General features: G+C 49.9%; 1 protein-coding gene across 1 annotated transcript in view; it reads left to right on the top strand.

The window, feature by feature from the left end:
• Positions 1-23,791, top strand: part of LOC119441546 (beta-1,3-galactosyltransferase 1-like) — a 55,443-nt gene extending 31,652 nt beyond the window's left edge. The window contains exons 2-4 of the mRNA XM_037706159.2: positions 3,657-4,263; positions 4,295-4,481; positions 22,937-23,791. Of these exons, the coding sequence (XP_037562087.1) occupies positions 3,657-4,263; positions 4,295-4,481; positions 22,937-23,447 (1,305 nt within the window). The 3' untranslated portion in view covers positions 23,448-23,791. The remainder of the gene's footprint in view (positions 1-3,656; positions 4,264-4,294; positions 4,482-22,936) is intronic.
• The last annotated feature ends 1,945 nt before the right edge of the window (positions 23,792-25,736 follow it).

Raw genomic sequence — 25,736 nt, 5'->3', positions numbered from 1 at the left:
ACGCTGCCCACCTCGGGCGATTACACCCTCGGCTCATTTCTAAGTATAAAGTTTATTCCTCCTCCTCCATGATCATTTCGGTCATGTTTTTGGATTTAATACTCAATAGAGACCTTTAAGTGTCGCTCAGTACGACCTATCTGGGAGGGCGTGGTTGTGAGCAAAGTCAAGGCAGACGTTATGGCGTAAAGTTCTGCTGTCGTAAATGTAGAGACGTTTTATAATTTGAACATTCTCTGTTCTCTTGTAGGGGGTATCCAAAATGTGGACGTTGAACCTTCATCTTGACACGAGCAATCCTTTGTTTCTAAACATATAAAAAAGCCACAGTTTCGCCCGAAAGGCGAAGCATCAATTGCGATAGCAAATTAGTAGACAGCTATGCGGAGTAAGGATAGTAGTTTTATCGGCTGCATAAACTTGGACACATTCGCTTACTAACTGAATTCTCCACGCAACTTAAGGAACGAATAGAGCGCTGAAGCTGGTGAGAATGGTTTGTCTTGATTGTAGGGATCCCTGTACTTTGAGTCGGCTATATAGCTGTATAGAATGATTTGAGTCGGCCTGGGGTTGTATAGAATGATTTGAGACCGGCTTTCTCCGTTATTTATTTCTATCGCTTGCAAACGTTGTAAGCAGCACAGAAGCGCGTTTTCGCATTAACCACAGGTATATTAAGTGTCTCGTTTTTGGCAGCGACCTTGGCATTTCTCGTTGAACGTCACAGCCACGCGCACGCTTTTCTAATAAGCGGCTCGCTACAATCTCCCCGCCGTCTTCAGCGAGCGAAATAAGCGTGCACGTAGACGAGAAGGCAGTGCCAGCCTCGACCACGCGGACGCAACCGCCGTGCGCTTGCCGGCCCCCGCTTCGGCGATCGTAAACGGCGGCGACGATTGCCTGTCCCAGACGGACGGCCGCCTCCACCCTTCAGGTCCGGCTTCACGCTAAAATACCCGGCAGTGCGCCCGCCTGTCCGCGTTGTATGCAGTCTTGCGAAATCTTGCGTAGATGAACGTGCGCGGCGGGAACGTCGCGGTGAATATCGAATGTACTGCGGGCTTAGCTTCACCTGTCATTAGGCGGCAGGAAGACGGACACCGCAATGAGGTCGATTGCATTGAAACGCCGTAGCGTAGAGACACCGCCTCAAGCGCAGTTTCTTTCTTTCTTACTTTGGTGATCTCCCTCTCTCTCATTTCTTTTTTTTTCTGTAGGCGAACGCTGAAGGATAACTATAAGATCATTTCTAAGAATTGCCTTTTCGAACCACCGCCATTGCCGAAAAGTATACGCTTCTGGGACAAGTCCTGCAGTATAGCTTTGATTGACCAGGTTGATGCACCTTCGATTCCTTTATAGGTGAAAGAAAAGAATATTGCGCAATACAAGCGATGACTAGGTGATGCTGAGGTAGAGGCGAAGGTAGCGCGACCGGTCGTTGCATTGTCTGTAAGTGCGCTATCTGAAAATTCACCCGCAAACTAAGTCTAAGTATGCGTAAGCATTCTGCCACTAGCTCATCTCCACGCAGCCCGGCGTCATTGTCAATGTTATGAAACTTGATCCGACCAGTATAAGCCCTTATCAACCCTCATCGGTCGTTGTCAACCTTATCCGACCCTTATCAACTCTTATCGGGCCTTATCAACCTGGATGTCCAGGGAAGTTGTTGCAAAACCACCACTACATTTGCTGAGGGGAGTATGCAATGCTGCATTGATGGTTCGGGTGCTTGTTTTGAGCTTGTTCTTTATTGAAACTTATGCTGTTCTGTGTGTTGTATGGGTGATTTCAATTAATATATGAACTGGGCGCTTCACTTTGCTGAGCGCTTGCAGCCTCTGCTTATATATACGTGGGTATGAGCCATTCCATTTTTTGCTTGCTTACGGGGGTAGGAGCCATTGTTTAGGGGGTTATGAGCCATTGCATTCGTCTTATGTGACGGACAGAATTCTTGTTGGGTAGGCATATAAATGCTTACGCATTTAAAAAAAATTATTTTGTCGCGGGCTACTTTATACATGGAGTCACTTGGAAAGCTTACTTTCGCTGCTGCTTCAATACCGGTTTAGTAACGAGACAGAGCTGCCATCAGCGTACGAAAAAAAAGGAGTTCTTTATTTTTTTATTTATCACGGGCGTGAACTGCGCCTGCACATGGTCTTCATCTTCCCTTCTCGCGTTGACGATTAGTTTATACAAGTGGACAAGAAGGCGTATTAAGCTCATTAAAGGGACACAAAGGGAAATATTAGGTCAACGTGGAATGTTAAAATACGATCACAGAAACCTCGATACGGTTGTTTCGTGCCAAGAAAAGACTTATTTTATGAGAAAGCACATGCTGCTGAGGGCTCGCGCTGCCGGCATTGTTGCGTACTACGACGGCGGCCTCGACACCGGCTCTTCCGAGCGCGAAAGCAGCGAGGACTCCAGCAATGCGACGTCGGGCGACGAAGCTGGTCACCGTCTGGACGTGCCGTCGCGCGGACCGTTCGGGCATCCCGCGACATCACATGGACGTGACATTCTCTCCTGCTTGCAATTTCAAGTGCGAATTCAGCGAGACAGTGACACCAGTGCAACACTACGCGATATCAGAACTACTGAAACTCGAAAGCGCGCGGCGCAGAGTCGAGCGAAAACGAAACCTTAATTTACACCACCCATGTCGTTATCAAGGGTAACGCCAAAAAGTTGAAGTAGACAAGTAGCATGTTCTTCCGTCTTATAATCCAACGAAATTATCTTTTTAATCCGAGTGGTTGAGTACTAGTGGCAATTTTTTTTGAGGAGTGCCTTCGTCATCGGGTAAGTACCTGAATGTCCCTGGGGAGTCTCTCATCGTGTCCTGCATTTACCTCAATTTCGCAATTACTAAAGCTCTGTTCGCGATTATATTGACGCCTTAGACGTTCTAGAGCATTGCTCTATAACTTTAGCTTGACTTTTTATTTGCCTTTAGTGTCCCTTTAATGAACGGCACGACCATAGAAGCGCTGACACTTTGCTGGTCAACAGTAACGAACTGAAGAGGGACGGAAATGTGCAGGCTGAAAAACAAATAGGTTAAAGGTACCTGAAGATTCTTACAGAACCTCTAACGCACATGGAAAACGTGGATGGGTCGCTTGCAGAGTTTGTGCTTCTTTAACAGGAGCGAGTATCTGAAACGGACAAATGAGCAAGCTAAATTACCTTTCACGTGAAGTTGTTAGATTGGTGACGTGAGTTTTGTAAAATTGTGAATTATGAAAGGCTGGTATGTCTTGAGGTCGAGCAAGTTCGTTTCTTGTGTACTTCAGACGACCCACGACAAGTACCAATTATGTAATTTATATTTCTAATTTTGTTCTGGTTCATTTCGGCGGTGTTCACAACGCACACAGACAAAAAGAAATAAGGGGCAGGTGGAGAGCGAAAGAGCGCTGATGCCTGTCCTTGATAAATTTAAGCCTGTGTGTACTGTGAAGACCATCGAAATCAATCGCTACTATGTAACCCAAGCTTCCACGCTTGCTTGCTTCGGCGTTACAGGCTATCTTAAGCCCCATTTTAAACATTGTGCGAACGCACTAAGACTAATGCCCGCAGAAACTATTTCGTCTCTGAATCGCTTCGTTCACTTCTTCCGACGGTACGAACAGGTACGCCTTCGCTACGCCACCAAGTCCTGCTTCGGCCTGGTCCTCTCGCTGGCAGCGTTCGCAGCGTTCGTCCAGTTCCCCGATCTGCTACGTTCCACATACCGCCGGTACCTGGAGCACGCCAACCGACACTCCGTCAGCGAGACCCTCGTCGGCGCACCCGTGTTCCGCAGCAAGCAGCAGCCCTCGCTGCGAACGCTCGTCGTTCCCAGTGCAGCTTACGCGACTCGAAGTCGCCGTCCCGCTGCTAGCGAGCCAGCGGACGCGGCGAACAACAAGATCGAAGTGCAGAAACGCGGAGCTAAACCCGCCGCCTTCCGCCTCGTCGCGCAGAAGGCGGAGCAGAACAGGCGGGGTGCGGTCCTCTTGGAGGAGAGCCTGAAGAGATTGGACCGAGTCGCCGCCGCAGCTGCCGCCAAGAGAAGCAAGAAGGCGTCGAGACCGAAGCCGACGTGGCTGCCGCCCTACGACCCCTCCAAGTACCGCTTCACGCTCAATCCAAGGCTGTGCTCCGGTAACAGCAGCGTCCACTTTCTCGTGCTCGTCCAGTCGGCGGTCAAGAACTTCGAGAGACGCGCGCTCGTCAGGGACACCTGGGGGTCGGTGTGCCGGCGCAACGACTCCGCGACTAGTGGCAGGGTCCTTGTGCCGCATGGGCTTCGTGCTGGGCACGAGTCCAGACCCCGTGCTGGAGTACAAGCTCCGCGACGAGGCGAGCCGTCACGGCGACCTGGTGCAGTCCGACTTTGTGGACTCCTACTACAACTTGTCCCTGTCCACGGTGACGGGGCTACGCTGGGCGCAGGAGAACTGCAAGAGATACGGGTGAGTCATCATCATCCTCATCAGCGTACATTTATGTCCACTGCAGGACGAAGGCCTCTCCCTGCGATCTCCAATTACGGGTGAGTATATCGATTTAAATGTCATATGGCAGAGATACGTTAGGAAAGAGACGGAACGGGCTTATTGCAAGAAGCTGGAAACTTCAAACGACCCAACAGAAATGACACAGTTAAGAGATTAACTCTTAATGCGTCAGCATTAGGAGTATCCAAGTGGAAAAAAGTGTATGTGTGTGAAGTGTGGGAAGCCATCCACGTGCTAGAGGAATATACGTATACAGCTAGGGTGTTTCAGCGAACACTTTCAAAAATTCTTAAAGGTTGCCTGTGGGTGATAGCACAATTCTAGTTCATGAGCTGGTCTACTCGAAGAGGCGGGCATTACTTACACAAGAAATTGAAATACCTAATCGAATAATTAACAAACATTCACTAATTAAGTTTTCAACTAATTACCTTATGGCCCATATTGCTATTTACAAATTGTAGCCGTGGAGTTCGCAAGGCGGATCCACTTGGAATGAATTCTCGGGATGACACCAGTTTCGAGATATTAATTCCCGAACTTTGCGGAGAAATGCATTGGCGTTCCAGTTAGGTTCTTAACAAAACGTCGCTTTATGTATTGAAGCACAACATTAACTGGAACGCCAATGCATTTCTCCGCAAAGTTCCGGAATTAGTATCTCGAAACTGGTGTCATCCTGAGAATTAATTCTAAGTGGATCCACCTTGCGAACTCCACGGCTATAATTTGTACATTGCAATATGAGCCATCAGGTGAATAGTTAAACATTAATTAGTGAATTTATGTTAATTAGTTAATTACTCATTTCAATATTTTGTGTATGTAATGTCCGCCTCTTCGAGTAGACCACCTCATTAACTATAATTGGGCTATCTGCCACAGGCAACCTTAAATAAATTTTAAAAGTGTTCGCTGAAACACCCTGTATATTGCAACAAGAGTATTCTGCAGGTAGACTTGATGAAGCGGTTAAATAAGCTGGCTCGTTGAAAACCGACCAAGCGCCAACCACACGATCGTCAACATCTTCTTGCACACTGGCTGGCACAGAGCTGGTGCTGATGTGCTCCGGTAAAATCACTCCTCACGCAGAAAGGAGCCAACTTGACGACTTAGGGGAATGACAGCACAGGAGGGTCGTTGCACAGTTCCAGCTGTGCGACCTGAACTATTTCACGCCCTCGGCAGCGGTGGTCGGAAGATGGCTAGAGCGGCTCGATGATATAGTTGACGGGAGATGTTTACTCTACTACTCGGTAGGGACCGTGGTAATTTGAGAGAAGCTTGTTGGAAAGGCCGGGAGTAGTGCACGGGACCCAGAGCCAAACTAGCATTTCCGGGGAATAGTGGGCGCTAGATGCGGATTCGTCATGGCGAGATTTTTGGCGACATTGGTCTTGCGCGGTAAACGAGCGAGTCAGTTGAAGACACTCTTCAGCATAAGCAGCCGCTTCGGATTCAGGCATGGCTTCAGAGACATGGGGTCGGTAGGGGAGAATGGTGTCCATGCAACATGATGGTTCACGTCCATATAGAAGAAAGGAGAAAAGCCGGTAGTAGCTTGTGGTAGAGCACTGCACGGGCCGATTTTTTTTCAGCCCAGGCCCAGCCCGGGCCCGTTCTTACGTTGGGCTGCCCGCCCGAGCCCGACCAAAAGTTTTATGGCGAGACCCGGGGCCAGCCCGGGCCCGGAAATAATCTACGTTACCCGCCCGGCCCGGCCCGCCACCCCTTTACCTTAGGCCCGAGCCTGGACCGAGCCCGCCTCGAAAGCGGCCCGAACCCTGCCCGAGACCGAAAAAGACATGTTTTTCAGAGTCGAGAGGCGCGAGGATAACTCGCTGCACGTTACATGCACATCACCAGAAAGTCCTAGCCCGGCCCGAGCCCTTAAAAAAGCTGCCCTACCCGGCCGCGACTTTCCAATTGCTAGAAGATACAGCGAGGGCGCGGCACTGCGGGTCACGTCACTTCCGCTTATCACGTGTTGTCATGGCAATCGTGGAGCTCCTAGGCGCTTAGGGACATAATCGCTTAGGGACTTTTGAGGCACTGGTCTGGCGCGGCGGCTGCTAATTACTGAGCGGGGCTCTCTTTCTCTATGGGACCGCGCGCAGCGACCTTGCCGAGCGCAGCTCTTTTGCGAAGCGAATCGGAGCGAATCGTTTGCGGAGCGACCTTGCGGAGCGAATCGTTTAGGGCGCGTTTAATGTCGGGCGGTGTCTGGGCCACGCCGGCCGCGCTTTATTATTGTAGTGTTTGTTCTAGTGGCGGAAATCCTTGCAGTAGTGGTAGTGTGGCATGACGGCTTTTGATCTCGGTGAACTGTGGTGGTGCAAACAAGTGGATTTACAGGGTGCGAGAGAGAAACGATGATATTCCTAAAAACGCATCACTGTTTTGATGATCACTGTTTTGATGATCCAAATATAATCTCACTATCAGGGAGGGAGCAGTCTACCTGACTGGAGCAGGGTTTTTATATTTGGGGTGTTGCTACACTGCGCTCCGCAACACCCCAACGACCGCCGCTTCGCATCGGCGCCCAGCACTGCGGCTTCCGCCGCAGCACCGGGGTTCAAACGCGAGCAGTATCCGCTTGTTTACACCACCACAGTTCACCGAGATCAAAAGTCGTCATGCCACACCCCCACTACTACAAGGATTTCCGCCACTAGAACAAACACTACAATAATAAAGCGCGGCCGGCGTGGGCCAGCCACCGCCAGACATTCAACGCGCCCTAAACGATTCGCTCGCACGTAGGAGCTGCGCTCGGCAAGGTCGCTGCGCCCGGTCCCGGAGATAAGAGAGCCACGCTCAGCGGAGACCAGTGCCTCAAATGTCCCTAAGCGATTATGTCCCTAGGCACCTAGGAGCTCCACGATTGCCATGACAACACGTGTTAAGCGGAAGTCTCCGCTGTACCTTCTAGCAATTGTAAAGTCGCTACCCGGCCAGGCCCGGCCCACGGGCCGGGTTTCGGATAAGCCCGAGCATGTGCAGTGCTCTAGCTTATGGCTCAGAGTTATAGGCGTACGTGACGAAGGGGAGCACCCGATCCCAATTGGAGTGATCATCGGACACGTACATCGCAAGCATATCTCCAAGGGTACGGTTGAAACGCTTCGTCATGCCGTTTGTTTGAGGATGGTACGCAGAGGTGGTGCGGTGAACAATGCGGCATTCTTGGAGCAGTGCCTCAATAGCGTTTGAGAGAAAGACGCGGCCACGATCGCTTAATAATTCACGGGGCGCACCGTGTCGCAAAATGAGGCGGCGAAGAAGGAAGCGAGCGACGTCTATCGCGGTGGTATAGCTGGCAGCGCAGATGTTTCAGCGTACCGTGTGAGATGGTCGACGGCGACAATGATCCACCTGGTTGCCCACAGGAGTGTTCGGGAGGGGACCGTAAAGATCAATACGAACACGGTCAAATGGTCATGCAGGGCACGGTAAAGGTTGTAGAGGACCAGCGGTGCTATGAGGTGGAGCTTGCGGCGTTGGCACGAAAGACATGACCGCACGTACTGGAGAATGTATCGATACATGCCGCGCCAGTATCGATACTGGCGCGGCATGTAATACCTCAGGCGTAGGCGAGAGTAGGTCTTGAATAAACCAGCGTAGCCGCATTGAGGATCGTCGTGGAAGGCGGTGCATATGTCTGAGCGCAGATGACGGGGAATAACAAGTAGCCACCTGCGGCCATCGGTTTGGTAATTGCGGCGGTACAACAAGCCTTCACGAACGACAAAGTGATGCGCTTGACGACGAATGGTGCGTGAAACAGTCAAGTGAACGGTGAGAGAGAACGTCAAGCAGAGAAGCGATCCAGGGATCCTTGCGTTGCTCGGCCGGCATGTCGGTGATGCTGAGTAACGACGAATCGCAGGTGGAAGTTTGTAAGAAAAGTAGGTCAAAAGGCAGCGGAGAACGGGATAGGGCATCGGCGTCTGAATGTTTGCGTCCCGAGCGATAAATTACACGTATGTCATACTCTTGAAGGCGTAAACCCCAACGAGCGAGGCGGCCAGTGGGGTCTTTCATAGATGACAACCAGCATAAGGCATGGTGGTCAGTCACAACGTCAAACTGGCGTCCGCAAAGGTAAGTACGGAATTTGCCGATTGCCCAAATAATTGCCAAACATTTCTTTTCCGTTACAGAATAGTTTGACTCTGCCTTTGCTAGGGTACGGCTGGCATATGCAACGACATACTCGTCATAGCCGTCTTTGCAATGGGCGAGAATGGCACCAAGACCGACACCGCTAGCGTCCGTGTGAATTTCAGTAGGCGCATGGGGATCGAAGTGGCGCAGTACTGGAGGGGACGTAAGGAGCCGGCGGAGCGTCGTAAATGACTCGTCGCAATCTGGATTCCATGCCGAGAGGTCAGCGCTGCTGGCAAGTAGCTGAGTCAAGGAGGCGATAATAGAGGCGAAATTATGGATGAAACGCCGAAAATAAGAGCACAAGCCGATGAAGCTACGGAACTCTTTAAGAGTGGTTGGCTTGGGAAACTCGGCAACGGCTCGCAGTTTGGCAGGGTCAGGTAGGATTCCCTCTTGTGAAACGACGTGGCCTAGAATCGTAAGCTGTCTGGCACCGAAATGGCATTTTTTCAAGTTCAATTGCAAACTGGCGGCCGTGAGACACTCAAGAACTTGCTCGAGGCGATCGAGATGAGATCCAAAATTGGGAGGAAAGACAACTATGTCGTCTAAGTAGCAAATACAGGTACGCCACTTAGGTCCCCGGAGGATAATGTCCATCATCCTCTCGAAAGTCGCAGGCGCGTTAGACACCCGAAGGGGATCACATTAAATTCGTATAACCCGTCAGGAGTCACAAAAGCCGTTTTTGGACGGTCTGCTTCAGCCATCGGCACTTGCCAGTATCCAGAGCGAAGATCTAGGGAAGAAAAAAATTCGGCACCTTGTAGACAATCGAGGACATCGTCTATTCGTGGTATAGGATAAACATCCTTACGTATGATCTCGTTTAGTCGGCGGGAATCCACGCAAAATCTGATTGAGCCGTCCTTTTTCCGCACCAGTACGACCGGAGAAGCCCAAGGACTGTGTGACTGCTGGATCACGCCACGTTGCAGCATGTCATCGACTTGTTCACTAATGACGCTGCGTTCGGCTTGTGACACTCGGTAGGGACGCTGGCGCAGTGAAGCATGGTGACCGGTGTCAATACGGTGAACAACCGCTGACGTGCGCCCCAAACAAGGTTCGAAAGAGGCCAGAAAGCTGTCAAGGAGTTGAACGAGCTGAGTGCGGTGAGCTTGCGGGAGCGCGTTATCAACGCTGCGCAACAAGACGTCGTGGTCGGGTGGGGCGGGAGCGGCGGCAGAAGTGACGGCATCGATAGACAGTGGTGTCGTATCGCAAGGCGCATCAAACGGAAATATGACATCAAACGTGTCGAGACGCGCAACACATTCGCCATGTAATAGAGTTGAAGGGCAGGTAAACGGATTACACGCGTAAACTGCACCGGATTCATCATAAAGTGTGACGACTGCGAACGGTAGGACAAGGTTCCGGCGATGCGCACATTCCTCGGGCGGTACAGAAAGTGCAGTTGAATTGGGGACAGCGTCACAGGTGACGGACAATAAGGCGACAGAGAAAGCAGGGATGACGACGTCAGCAGCGACAACCACTTTAGCAGACGGGCGAGGGTCATCGACGGTTGTGGTACAGAACGGAGACAAGGCGAGTTGTGCACGAGGGCAGTGGACAACTGCATCATGCGCGGAAAGGAAGTCCCAGCCCAGGATAACGGCATGCGATGCATGAGAAAGGACGACAAATTCGACAATGTAGAGCGCTTCTTCAATTAACACAAGAGCGGTGCAGGTGGCCGAAAGCTTGACGTGCTGCGAGCTCGCTGTGCGTAGCGAAATATCAAAAAGCGGAGTCGTCACTTTGTTCAGTTTGCGGCAGAGAACCTCACTAATCACACAAACAGCTGTTCCTGTGTCGACAAGGGCGTTCGTCGCGACACCGTCTATTATAAACACTACAATCTCGTTAGGCGGCGAAAGAAGAGGCCTTGCAAATTTCGACGGCGGCACAGTGCTTGCCTCAGGAACTGCGGCTGTTAGTTTTTCTCCAGGGAATGGTTGGAACGGCGAGTGGTGGTAAAATCAGCTTCGGGGTTCTTAAACCATAGGTTGGCCACGTCGGTAAGATAAAAGATGGCGTGAGTCAGCTTGTCGCGGTCATCCCACTTGTTGTGTGCACTAACACGTTCATATACGTTCACACTCGGCCAGCCAGTCTTCCACGTCGTGACCGTCAGTGCCACTGACGACTGGAGGATCACGCTGACGAAGCACCCCAGAGCACATGACAGGTGTGGGAGCGGCACAGCTCGCGAGGGGCCGGCGCCCTCAGTGATAGCGAAGGCAGATGGTAGCGTACGGCAGCGGAGTTCCCGGACGCTGAAGGGGACGACCCCGCACTTCCACCAAATGCAACAAGAGTATTCTGCAGGTAGACTTGATGAAACGGTTAAACAAGCTGGCTCGTGGAAAAGCGACCTAGCGCGAACCTCACGATCATCAACGTCTTCTTCCACACTGGCTGGCACAGAGCTGGCGCCGATGTGTTCCGGTACAATATATATATATATATATATATATATATATATATATATATATATATTGCCACGCGTCTTCAAAAGGGGGCTGACGACGTTTAATGAGAGCGGCTGGGCTCTGGAGAAAACGGCGGCGAGAGCTAGCTATCGACCTTCTTTCTTGCGCCTCTGCGCTTGCCCTATTCCCACTACTACAGGTGACATTTCCCCCCTTCCTCGGAAAGAGCATCGGCTCGATGCTCCAGAAGTGGTGTGGGAAAGGAAAAAAAAAAACAACAGACGCTCAATGCAGATGCTCGCGCACAGAACACACCGAGAGCTACAGCAGCGTAGCTAGAAACAATTCTCTACCTCTCTAGAAGCGGAGAGGTAAGTGCATTAGGTGCAAATGGGAGCGTAAAAAAATCACGAACGCGCCACGTAGGGCTTCATGCGTACGACGTGAACTACGTCAGAACTATAGGTGGTTGTCGACGCCGTGTTTGCGCCGCACTGTCTGGAACGACTTCATAGTTCACGTCACTAATGCGGCGCAGCACTTTGTAGGGGCCAAAATACCGGCTGAGCAACTTTTCACAAAGGCCACGGCGGCGAACAGGGGTCCACACCAACACTTGGTCTCCGGGACTGTAGCGCACTTGCCGGTGACGGATGTTATAGCGCCGTGCATCTGCAGTGTTGCTGCTCACCGATGTGCAGCCGCGCGAGCTGGCGAGCCTCCTCAGCGCGCTGAGCAAATTCTTCGGCGTCAGTAGTTAGGTGCTCGGCGTCATGACACGGAAGCATAGCGTCCAGCATCGTCTGTACTTCGCGGCCGTAGACAAGGCGAAATGGTGTGAAGCGCGTTGTTTCTTGTACGGCGGTATTATACGCGAAGGTCACATAAGGCAGGATACGATCCCATGTTTTGTGCTGGACGTCGATGTACATAGAGATCATGTCTGTGATGGTCTTGTTTAATCGCTCTGTAAGGCCGTTGGACTGCGGATGGTAAGCGGTCGTCTTTCGATGCCTGGTGTTGCTTAGTTGAAAAATTTCGTCCATGAGCTGTGCCGTGAACGCTGTTCCTCTATCTGTGATAACAGTGGCTGGGGCACCATGGCGCAATGCAATGTGACACATGAACTGCGCTACCTCAGAAGCCGTGGCTCGTGGGAGCGCCTCTGTCTCGGCATAGCGGGTTAAATAGTCAGTGGCGACAATCACCCACTTGTTGCCGTCGGTTGACAGAGGAAAAGGCCCAAGAATGTCCAAGCCGACTTGGTCGAATGACTTATTAGGTGGTTCAATGGATTGCAATAACCCGGCGGGCTTCAGGGGTGGTGACTTTCGTCGCTGACATTCACGGCAGCCTTTAACGTACTGCTTGACGCTTGCCGAAAGTCCGGGCCAGTAATACATCTCGCGCACTCTAGCAAGCGTTCGTGAGGAGCCGAGGTGGCCAGATGTAGGCTCGTCGTGGCAAGCGAAAAGAATATCGTCCCGCAAGTCTTTGGGAACTACTAAGAGGTAGGCTCGGTCATTCGGGCGGGCGTTCTTCTTGTACAGCACATTGTCTCGTAGACAGAAAGACGTCAAGACGCGACGTAGATGGCGTGGTATGGTTGTTTGACGGCCCTCTAAGTGGTCGATGAGAGGTCGAATTTCAGCGTCGTCACGCTGCGATTTGACCAAGTCCGACGTAGTAAGGGCGCCCAGGAAGCCGTCGTCGTCCTCTGACTGTCGACTGACAGATTCGGCGGGAGCACGCGACAACGTGTCGGCGTCTTCGTGCTTGCGGCCAGACTTATAAACTATGGTGACGTCGAATTCCTGTAGCCGCAAGCTCCACCGTGCCAGCCGTCCTGAAGGATCGCGTATGTTCGCCAACCAACATAGAGCATGGTGGTCTGTCACCACTTTGAAGGGACGGCCGTAGAGATAAGGGCGAAACTTCGTGATCGCCCAGACGACCGCGAGACACTCCTTTTCTGTAGTAGAGTAGTTCGCCTCGGCACGGGACAGCGAGCGGCTAGCATAGGCTATTACTCGTTCAATGCCGTCTTGACGTTGGACGAGTACTGCGCCAAGGCCGATGTTTCTGGCGTCAGTATGCACCTCGGTGTCAGCCTCTTCGTCGAAATGTGCCTGGACGGGTGCTGACTGAATGCGTTGGCGTAGTTCAGCGAAGGCCGCCTGTTGCTCATTCGTCCAGGCAAATGGCGTGTCATCCCTGGTAAAGCGAGTCAGGGATTCCGCAATCTTCGAGAAGTTGTCGATGAAGCGGCGATAATACGCACACAAGCCCAGGAAGCGTCGGACGGCTTTCTTGTCGGCAGGAGGAGGAAAAGCTGCTACAGCGGCAAGCTTGTCGGGATCGGGTCGAACTTCTTTGGCGCTGACGACGTGTCCGAGAAACTTGAGCTCTTCATAACCGAAGTGGCACTTCTCTGGTTTAAGCGTGTGGTCAGCTGATCGGAGCGCTTCTAGCACATGCCGCAGGCGATGAAAATGTTGCTCAATTGTTTCAGAAAAGACAACTACGTCGTCAAGATACACAAGGCAAGTCTGCCACTTCAATCCAGCGAGGACAGTATCCATCATTCGCTGGAAAGTTGCTGGGGCTGAATACAAACCTAAAGGGAGCACTCGAAATTCGTAAAGGCCGTCGGGAGTCACAAAGGCAGTTTTCTCGCGGTCTCGTTCGTCTACCTCGATCTGCCAGTATCCACTTTTCAAATCGAGTAACGAAAAGTACTGGGCACGCCGCAGTCTATCTAACGAGTCGTCGATACGTGGCAGTGGGTACACGTCCTTTTTAGTTACGTTGTTGAGCTTCCGGTAGTCGACGCAAAAGCGTAGCGTTCCGTCTTTCTTTGTTGGAAGCTGCTGGAAGGTTCGATCACCATGTCTTCAAGCATCTCTTGCACTTGCGTACGAATCGCTGCGCGTTCCTTTGCCGACACGCGGTAAGGCTGCTGGTGTACCGGGCGTGCGTCGTCGCATGTGATGATCCTGTGCCTTGCAACCGAAGTCTGGCGTACCTTAGACGAGCTTGCGAAGCATGCCCTGAATTCAAGCAAGAGCTCGTGCAGTGGTGCCTGTTCATCGTTAGATAACTCGGAATTAAGCGACGGTGCCCAGTGACTTGTCAGCCAGCCTCACTGGTTCAGGGGCAAAACATTCAGCAACGTGTTTATTTCTTCGGTAAACGCTATCGAAGTACCGCAGAAGAGGTGTCGATGCTCGTTACTAAAGTTGGTGACTAGCAACTTAGATCGGCCATCACGAAGCTGTAGCACAAACCTGGCCGCACAAACACCTTGCTTCAGTAGATGCGCTAAGTTACTTTCTGCGACCACTCCACCATCGCGCATTTCACCGCCCATCACTTCGGCTAGAACACTGGCTTGTGGAGAAAGCGTAACACTTTCGGCAGAAACACGTAGGGCGTCATCACGTCGTTTGTCTTCGTTTGTGTCGATTGCTTGGTCGGCTGAGAAGGTGACTGCACCTCCCCGTAAGTCAATAACAGCGCCGTATTCCTGCAGGAAGTCAACTCCGAGAATGACGTCGCGGGAGCCTGCGTAGGACAAGGCAACTCGCCACGAATGTCGATCCTCGAATTCGAACTCTTGTCGTGCAGGATCCCAGTGTAGTAACGACGAATCAGCCGTACGAATCTGCGAGCCATGCCAAGGGGTAATTACTTTCTTCAGAAACGTCGCCATCTTCCCGCTTAATATAGAATAGTCCGCTCCGGTATCCACTAAAGCGCTAACCGCGTAACCGTCGATCACCACCGGTATGTCGAGCGAAAGCCGGTCATTCCGTTCAGCTGCAGTTGATGTCGGACCGGTACCCTTCTTTACTCGCGTCGATCGGAGGTCTTCAGCGCGTCGACTGTCAGCGGCCTCGCCCCCAAAGGTCGCTGTAGTTAGTTTTCCCGGCGGGGACTTGGCGACCGTCTGCTCGAATACCGCTGGGGCGATGGTGAAAATCGCCTTGGCGACGGCGAGCGTGACTGCCGCCCGGTAGGCGGTGGCATGCGTTGCTGAGCCAGATAATCCTCAATGTCCCGAGGTCGTTGGCCCAGTCGGGGTGGCGGCGAATAGGCGCAAAATCCCCGCAACCCGAGGCGTCGGTATGGGCACTGGCGGTACAAATGATCCTCCTCGCCACAGTGGAAACACAGAGGACAGCGATCCGGAGTGCGCCAAACGTCTGACTTCCGAGGGGACATGCGTCGATCATCGGCGTAATGCACCGGTTGCTCTTGCGGAAGCACAACCGGAGAAGCGGCATGGGGGAACGGTGGAGGCGTGCGTCGTTCCTCGATGTATGGCACCGGTTGGGCTGGTGGAAGTGCAACCGGATGAGCGGCCTGAACAAACAGCGGCGGGGACGAAGCAGGCTGTCGCAAGACTTCTGCGTACGTCGCACGGTGGTGTACAGAAGGTGCAGGCGCGGTGTTAGGAAAAGGAACGGTGGACCTGAGCGCTTAGTGCACTTCATCTCTTATAACGCTCGCAATGGAGCGCACCAGTGGCTTGTGGGGTGCCGTAAACCTTCAGTATCTCTTCGCGCACAACGGTGCGGATGAGGTCTCGAAGGTTGTCATTGTGGCTTCCGATGGCCGTCGACATGTCCGTAGTCGCGTTCACTTGCCGCTCGTAAAAGTTAGAGCGCTGCTGAAGCATCTTCTCCATACTGACCGCCTCGGATAGAAATTCGGCGACAGTCTTCGGAGGATTGCGCACCAGACCAGCGAAGAGCTGCTCCTTCATCCCTCGCATCAGGTGACGCAACTTCTTGTCCTCGGTCATTCCAGGGTCTGCTCGTCTGAAGAGGCGCGTCATATCTTCGACGAACGCGGTAACGCTTTCGTTGTGAAGCTGGACGCGGACCTAAATTGCTCGTTCGGCTCGTTCGCGGCGATCAGGACTGGCGTAAGTGTCCAGTAGATGACGGCGGAACTCGCACCATGACGTCAGTTGCTCCTCACGGTTTTGAAGCCATGTACGCGCGCCGTCCTCGAGGCAAAAGTAGACATTCCTATGTTTAGTCACGTCGTCCCATTCGTTGTATTCGGCGACGCGCTCGAAGTCGGTCATCCAGTCTTCGACGTCTTCGAAGACGTCGCCATGGAACGGCTTCGGCACCAGCGGCTTCTGAAGTGTATACCGGTTCGTCATTGCACGTTCCATACCGGTTACAGTATAGTCTGAAGCACTGCGGTGTCTTCAGGGGGCAGTCCCCGGATCCTGCGGCTGGTCCGATGGACGGGAGTATGGAATAACACAGGGCTGGTGCTTCTGCTCCCAGAAGGAATCTGTGGCATGAGTGAGAAATACCCAGCACCTCCACCACTTTGCCACGCGTCTTCAAAAGGGGGCTGACGACGTTTAATGAGAGCGGCTGGGCGCTGGAGAAAACGGCGGCGAGAGCTAGCTTGCTTGCTTGCTTGATCCTCAGCCGTGGCGCTTACCCACTACGGGGGATTGGCCAAGAAGCCGGCGGTTAAAGGTTAAACGGAAGGGGGAGATGGAGAAAAAAAAACTAGACGGAAAACTAAATCAGGGTGAAGTATAGTGTTTATGATAAATTGGAAAGAGATTTACAGGGCAGAGACAGAATTAATCATTGTAATTGTATAAAAACAGCACAAAAATTTTGGTGGTATTAGAATAATTTCGAAACACCAATTAGCGATTTAATGAGTTATCCAATTATTTATTTCGAGAATTAACTGGGTAGTCTTTTTGTGTCACAGATATAGTCACAGAGGGCCACGCAGATGTTCCTGTGGCTAAAGCCCATTGAAGAAGCCCCGAAGGAGAGGATATTTTCAGTAGTTAGTGAAATACCCAATTTACGGAATGAAAATTCGAATTTCTTCCTCTCATTCCTAAAGCGATGACAAAATAATAGAAAGTGGTCAATGTTTTCGGGTTCCTGGCAGGTAGGACACAGAGGGGACGGTGCCAGACCGGACCTGTGTAGGTAAAAATTTAATGGTGGGATTCGGCAGCGTAATTTTGTTATGGAGATCTCTAATTTACGTGTGGGGCACCATTTATTGTCCCGCGAAAAGGACAAATGATTAAATTCCGACATTTGGATTTTCAGTTTTGTAGAATCTTGTAATAGGGAAAATTTTCTAAACCTAGCCGCAGTGACATATGCCGAACTAGGCATGACAGACATAACTGGTCCATCAAGAGATATCCGCGGAATTGTGTCAGCCATTTCATTTAAGAATATACCACGATGGCCTGGAACCCATACCAATCGTACCAGACTTAAGTTAGGAGGGGTTAACAATTTAAATGTATTGGTTACAGTAGTGTCTGCAGATGAAGTGAGCGATGTACATACTGACAGTGAATCAGTCACTATAACCACTGTTGAGTAATTTGAAGGAAGTTTCCGCAGAGCTAAGATAATCGCTGCTAGTTCAGCCAAAAATATGGGTGTGAAATCCGGAAGGATAGTGATTCGGAGAAAATACCCACACCCGCTTTCTCTTCATTCATTGACGCGTCAGTCGCGATCACGTGATCTATTCCTAGTTGCGTTAAATGATCTTGTAACATGCAGTTTAAGTATGTAGTGGGCAGGAGTTTGGCATTCGATGGAAATATATCGTCAAATTCAATCATTATATTAGGTAAGGGTTTGTCTGAGCAAGCGATCTCGCGTATATTAACATTTAATGGATCGAGCTCAGCTTGTACAAACAAAACTTGAGGTCGAAGTAGGCGGGACCAATGCTCATCAAAAAATGCCCTCATTTCCCTAATAAATACAAATTGTGATCTTCTCAAAGAAGATGCATAAATGTTTAAATATGTTTTTACCGTTAGAATGCGGAATCTGCAGGGAAGTGTAGGCAGTCGTGCTTCTTGATATAAAACATTGTTGGCTACAAATTTTGGCAAACCGAGACAATTCCGAATTCCCTCCCGCTCTAGAAGAACCAGGGGGTTAATTTTGTACGCTGGCCCACCAGAGAATAGCACGCATCCAAATTCCAATATCGGACGAACATACATACGATAAATCATCAATAAAGTGTCTCTGCGTAGCCCAGAGCGATGTCGGCCAAGTTTGCTTATCATGCCAACCGCGCGTGTCGCCCTAGATTTAACATGATCGATGTGATTTCGCCAGCTCAGGTTTGTGTCGTATATTACACCGAGATATTTGATAAAGTCAACTTGCGGAATAATTTCCTGATGATATTGGAGAGAGATATTAATTGGCACATTCAATGGAAACACAATCAAAGCGCTTTTGTTAACATTGAGCGACATTCGAATATTCGCAAACCAGGCTTCAAGTGTTCCCAAGTATGACTGTAGTGTACTCTGTAATGAGTGGATATCACTCGCAGACGCAAAGAATGCTATGTCATCTGCATAGACATATACTTGTACACTACCGCACAATGGGATTGAACTTAGTAAAATGTTAAACAATATAGGAGAAAGGACAGATCCCTGGGGAACTCCTCTTGTTTGACTATATTTTTGTGTCACCAAGCCACGCTGAGAATAAAATTTTCTATCCTTTAACAATTCATGTATCCAATTGATAATATATCGAGGGAAATCCATGCTATTTAAAACGTTTAGGAGTATGACATGTTCTACACTATCGTAGGCTTTAGCTAAATCAAGGGTCACTAAAGCTGCATACTGCCGCCTGTGCCGTGCAAGCTTAATGCGTTCCTCTAAATCGACATGGGCGCACCATATCGAGCATCCGGGTCTAAATCCAATCTGACATGGGCTCAATAATGTATTATCCGTTAAAAATTTCATAATACGAATGTGTAATACCCTTTCTATTAATTTCATAACATTTGAGGTTAATCCGATTGGTCTGATATTATCTGGGTCCAATCCTGCTCCTTGGTTTTTGAGCAGGGGGATTCTTTTTGCGAGTTTCCAGTCAGGAGGAATCCATGCGTTCATGAGGGAGTAGTTAACGATATTGGAGAGGTCTCGTGGAGAGAGGTCAAACAATATTTTTAACATGCCTGATGTAATGCGATCTGGACCTGGAGCTGTGCCAGGGAGCAGCCGAATAACGTGCTGAAGTTCTTCCATTGATACCTCTATAAAGTCATCCCGAACCCCTACGAAATTTACTTGCAGCTGAGTTGTAAAACGCTCTTCTAAGGCTTTTGCGATCTTATTTAATGATTCTAATAATTCTTCTGGTGGCAAAACCACTGAATCAATATTTATGGGCACTGGAAAGGCCTTACGAGAGCGAAGAAACCTAAATAATGCTTTTTTATTATCACTTTTCGATAAAAAGTTGTACCGTTTTTCATCATAATTATCTTTCGCTAAGGAAACTGTTCTTTTAAACGTAGCAGCAGCATATTTATAATTACTCCAATTAGTAGGGCACTGATTGGAAATAAGTTTCTTCCATGCAGCTTTTCGGCGTCGATAATCTCGTGCGCAATCACTATTCCACCATGGACAATCAATGCGCTCTTTTGTTGACGATACTACAAATTCTGATTTTTTAATAGTACCCTTCAAAATTGTACTAAGGCTCATCGCTTTAATATCTGTTTCCATATCTGTTCTAGAAGACAAGGTTGACTGTAATTTGTTTTTAAATTTTGAATAGTCCACGAAAGTATGCGTATGTTTATTTAAAGAAATGAGGGGGTTGTTAATTTCAATGACAATCGGGCGGTGGTCACTACTAGTGGCGGCATCCACCACAGTCCAAGAAGAAATGGAAATGCCTGAGCTAGCAAATGTCAAATCTAGGACAGATCGCGACTGCGAACGCACGAAAGTGGCAACTTTAGCATTTAAACATGTGAAATTTTTAACATTAGCCCAATCCCATAAACGTTTTCCAGATGAGTCTGTGCGGAAGCCCCATGACACATGATGTGAGTTGAAGTCACCCGCAAGCAATATGTTCTTTTTGCAGTATGTTACTGCGACATCAAGTGGGCGTACGTTTTGCACTCCAACGGGAAATTAGGAGTTAATTATAGAGAGCGGGGCGCAACCCGGAATAGTTATTTCTAATATTAAGATTTCACATTCGGATGATAGGGTATGATGCGAAATTTTTGCTTTATGACAGAATTTAGACGAAATGAAAAAAGCTAATACGCCACCTCGTGAAGACCTATCCAATCGAAAACACTTGTAATTGTTTAAATGAAAGTCTTCGTCAGCGGACAAACAAGTTTCTTGTAATAGTATAACGTCGGGTGATTGTTGGGAGATTAAATATAATAAATCTGTAGTTGCAGAAAGTATAGATCGGCAGTTCCACTGCAGTATCCTTAGGCACCCTATGTTGACGGTATACAAGCAGCCGCAACTGCTTGGTCCAGGATACTGTCTTTTAGAAAGTCAGTCCTCGTAAGTGATTCTTTCACACACTTTTTTGTTTTGGAGTTAGGAGAACGAGGCATTTTGTTGTTAGGCGATCTTGTGCGTTTAAGAACTCGAGTGGCCATATCTACATCTCAATTGCCTAGAGAGTCTGAATCGGAATGGCATTCATGATCAACCTGAGCGGAAGTCGAAGGACGTACTTAATCCACACTGTTAGAAGGAAGAGGTGTCTGATATTTAGGTGATGTTGCAAGTAAGGCGGCCGTATTTTATGCACTTTTTGTTAGTGTCTGAGATATACCAGCCAATTGCGTTGATATTGCTGAAGCCAAAGATTCAGAGAGGTTTAGTAGAATTTTTCTAATGCCTTTTCCATCGCTTTTTCTATTGCTGCTGTAATTGCCTGGGGCAGTGACTGATCCATGCCGAATGACTGACGGGCTGTTACACCGGCATAACCCTGGGTACTGCTCTGAATTTCTTCAAGAGCTTCTCGACGAGAGCACCGTCTCCTCTCAATTATTTCAATCACCTGGATTTCTTTTGACCTGGCAGGGCAGTTGAAGTAGTCTGCAGCATGATTCGCATTGCATAAACAGCATGACTGCTCCTGAGACGTGCAATCGTTGGCATCATGTTCTTCTCCGCATAATCGGCATCGAGCAATTGAACGACAGGCATTAGCGCTGTGTCCGTACCGCCAGCACTTGAGACATTGTAGTGGTCGTGGAGCTAAGGGTTCAACCTTGTAGATTAACGGCCATGCCTTTATCTCTGATGGGCGAGCCGTCCCTGCAAATGTCGCTATGATTGTTTCTGTAGGGACCCTCTTATTGTCTACAAGTCTGGTACAGCGGTACACGGAAACTACACCTGCTGCAGAAAATATCTCTAGGATTTCTTGTGGAGTTAAGCTTATGTCCACACCGCGGACTAGGCCTTTGCAGCAAGCTAGATGAGGAGGGATGAAAGATCTCACCGGATGCGTGGCAAATTTAGTGCACTTGAGTAGATCCTGTACACAGGTCTGGTCTGGTGAACAGCAAAGGATTCCCCCACGTCCAAATTGTCTGACCTCGGTGATTTGCTGAAAGTGGGATGAGATAGCTCGAAGTTCTGATTGAATAACCTTGGGGTTCTTCATACGGATAATTCCTCCATTGTTAGGTACCAAAGCCACAGGAACGCTACTGGCTCCACTGCGAAGAAACCATTCCACCGGTAGATCCTGAGGGGGAATAGAAGCAGACCAGAGGGTAGCCCTCTGGCCTGGAGATGACACAGACATCACCTTATCAATAACCACCACTGTCTCTCAAGGGTATTAGAACAAAACAATAAAGGTAAGAAAAGTAACCGCCGGCTACTTGTCAGCAAACCCGGATGAGGACCGGATCGGGGCAGACAAAGGCAGCGTCCTTCGAACTGGAACGATCACCGAGCGGCCACGTCTAGCGTGGCTGGCTTTTTCGACAGGCCTCGAGTGCGGATGGCGCACGAGATCTAGCTATCGAGCGGGGCGGTTAGCACGCGCACTTCTTTCTTCTTGCGCCTCTGCGCTTGCCCTATTCCCACTACTACAGGTGACAATATATATATATATATATATATATATATATATATATATATATATATATATATATATATATAAGGTCATCACTGAAAAGTTGATGCACTTCTTAAAAAGCAACTGTTTATTGTGTCGACAGTCCTTTCTCAAGCCTGAAAAACGTATGTCGCCAACTTGCATCCTGGGTAGTCTATGGTCTAGTGATTCACAGCATCGCGCCGCTGTTGTCTGGGAGCCGGGTTCGAATACAATCGTCGGGCCAACTTGGATCATGGGTATCTGACATTGCATGTGTGCCATTTTTCCGCCAACTTATGTTACAGGGCGTGTGCTACTTATATGCCGCCGTTCAATTAAGCTCGTTCATCCCAGCTAGGATTACTATTTTCCCCCAGCTTTTGCGAGGGCGTGAGAGCGCGCGTCTCTGTATACGCTGGCTATTAGGTTCTGCTCCTACCTTATTCTTGGCTTGCTGCCTCTACCCGTACTGCATGGCCAGCCGCCTTTTGTACCATACAGAGAAACCCAACATCTGTCAAATCTCGCATGCACCGACGACACTCCCACGGTAGGATCTCGTGCGCATGCGTACACAAACTCCCAAGAAAGCGGACGTGAGAAGAGCCGCCGCCGTAGCTCAGTTGGTTGAACATCGCATGCGTAATGAAGATGTGGGTTCGGCTCCAACCGGCTGCAAGTTGTTTCTTTTTTCGTTCGCTTTCATTTCCCTTTATCATTTTTTCACATTTCAATTAAAAAGCAGGCGATTTACCCTATGCTTTCCTTGGCTCCATTTACTCGCATGCACTTGCCACCTGCTGTTCGACCGACAGTGTTCACCTTCCATGCGCAGGTACCTGGTGAAGGCCGATGACGATGCGTTCGTGAACCTCGCCGCGCTGCGAGAGTACCTGGCCGCTGGGTCCCGGCGGCGCCGGAGGGCCATCATCGGCTACTTGATGAAAGGTTTCCGACCCAACCGAAACCGGGCCAGCAAGTGGTTTACCTCGCCGCAGCTGTTCGCCAAGGCACGACTGCCAGACTTCGTGAGCGGATTCGCGTACGCTGTGACTCACGACGCCGTCGCGCCTCTGTACGCGGCCGCTCGGCTGGCACCCATGTTCCCATTTGAGGACGTGTACGTGACGGGCATGTGTCGCGAGATGGCACCTGTTGTAGCGGCGAGCGACGCGATTGCACTGGAGGGTGCTCCCAGGTTCAAAAACCACCGGAAGAAGAACCGCGGCGGCACCGCGGCGAAGACGCTGTGCTCGGTGTACGGAGGCGTCCTAGCGCAGCACGAGCTAACGGCAGCCGAGACGAGGAATCTGTGGGGTGACTTGACAGCCGGCAAGTGCAGCTAGCCCTGCGCTGCCTGGACTCCTGGCAGGTGCTTCGACACTGAGAAGGCAGAGGATGCCTACCACGTTTCATACCGTCTGTAACTGACAACTGCGCAGGGTTACGTATCTGTGGCCAGGCACGAAACCTGGCAAGCTGACATATTCATGACCTGCCTAGATTGACAGTGCTTGGACAAAGCTGACGATGCTGGCGCAAGAGAGAGAAGAAGAGGGATAGAGATCGAGGAAAGCCAGAGTGGATAACCAGATGAGTTTCCGGTTTGCTATGCTGAACTGGCGAGGAGGAAAATGGGTTAGAATGAGGGTAGAAAAAGAGTGATCAAAGAAGCAAATGACACACACACACACACGCATGCATGCACGCAAGCACACACGCACGCACGCACGCACGCACGCACACACACACACACGCACACACACACACACACACACACACACACACACACACACACACACACACACACAAACACACACGCTAAGAAAGGCATTCCCGTTGCAGGAATTTGACAGGCCGGTGAATCGCAAGAAAACGCAGTGTATGCTTGCACGGCCTTCTGATGCGGTGATAAGTGCCGCAGATGCTGCAGGATGCTTTCTTCTGACACAAGTGACGCTTTCGACGTTTTGTACTATAATGGCTGCGCACATTGCATACATCTGGTCGAGTGTCACCGAGGATATGAAGTCTGGCAACCAACTGTCCAGAATGAACTGCCAAAGGCAACTGACCAAGTGAGGTGACAGTGCACTGACACGATGGACGGCGGCCTTGATATTTCGCGCTATCCACTGACGACATAAAGTGACACCTGGCAGCTGCAGGCATTTTGGATGCAATTCCACTAAACGTTTTAAATACAGACCGTTGTTCTCGGTTCGTGCAGAACTCGCAGACAAGAGCTGACCTAAACGGTGTTGTGCACCACGGATGGCATGTAAATAAGTGTAATAAAACGAACTGAAATAATGTTAACATGTGTCGAGTGAAGTGCTATGGCGGAAACGTGTGCGGATCTGAACTCACCCTGCATTCTCGAAACAGGGCCCCCTTGTGCACGCTGGTGCCGAACAGAACATGTTCTTTCGCGAAGTGGAATGACTGTGCAAGGGACATTTGAAGCTATTGACGGCAGTGAGGCCGCTATAGCCATATATTAGATACAGTTTTAACATCGATCATTGGGATTTCGCTGTTATTTTAAGTCATAATGGCGCCGATCTTTCCAGGAAAAGCGATCGACAAGTTGTGGATTCAGGTGGGCGCCATTTGCACCACCTATGACATTACATAAGGCAGACAACTCCCTGCTGCACTCGGGCGACGCCTATTACTAGCCGCCATTGTGAAAGAGACACGGGCTGGTCACCTGCCTTACCGCGTGCTTGTATGTTTTATGCTGTTTCTTCAGCGTTGCTTCCCTGAAATTTGACATGCTATCATACTGCTAAATGCTGCTATGCAAGCAGTGTTGACATACTGCTAAGTGCTGCTACGCAAGCAGTGTGTCTACGTGGGCATTTCCCGCCGTAAATTACAGGGTATGTGCGCTTCATTCAATACGGCATTCCATGCACTGATTTCACCTCTACGCTCGCCCATTGCGTGGCCGTGTCGACCATTCACCCGTATTCATTACTAAATACAACGCTCAATGTGGTAGCTTTGATTTACCAGGTACTTAGTATGTTTAAAGGAACGTGTATAGCGCCACAAACACTCGAAAAATGAACACGCTTGAGGGTAGATTAGATGTCCAAGCACCCTTATTGCACCCTTACTTTCTATGAAAATTTAGTAAATGGGTGCATTCCTTAGCGCACCACGATTAGTGCACCCTTTGATTCGTTTCAGGGTGCCAAAAGGGTGTAGTGCGCGAAGCATACACTTTGCAGAATTTAAGGGTGCTCGGGCACTTCAACATTTCAAGCAACTAAAAAGCCAGAAGTGCCTATTTCCAAGCGCTTCGCGACAAGTCATTGTTCGAGCACGTCATGTGGTCATAGCAGGCTATGGATGTCAACCTGCTACTTCATGTACATCAGGCCATGGCGACTGCATTTTGATCGGGGCGAAATGCGAAAACACCCGTGTACGTAGATATAGGCGCACGTTAAAGAACCCCAGGTGGTCCAAACTTCCGGAGTCCCCCACTACGGCATGCCTCATAATCAGATCGTGGTTTTGGCACGTAAAACCCCCATTATGTTATTAATTAATAATTACTTTACGTGCACGGCGTCCCCGTTGGTCAAGTGGAAATGCACACCTTTACTTTCTACCATGCCTTT

Source organism: Dermacentor silvarum, chromosome 2 (assembly GCF_013339745.2).
Source record: "Dermacentor silvarum isolate Dsil-2018 chromosome 2, BIME_Dsil_1.4, whole genome shotgun sequence".
Taxonomy (NCBI): domain Eukaryota; kingdom Metazoa; phylum Arthropoda; class Arachnida; order Ixodida; family Ixodidae; genus Dermacentor; species Dermacentor silvarum.
This window is presented reverse-complemented; position numbering and strand designations above follow the sequence as displayed.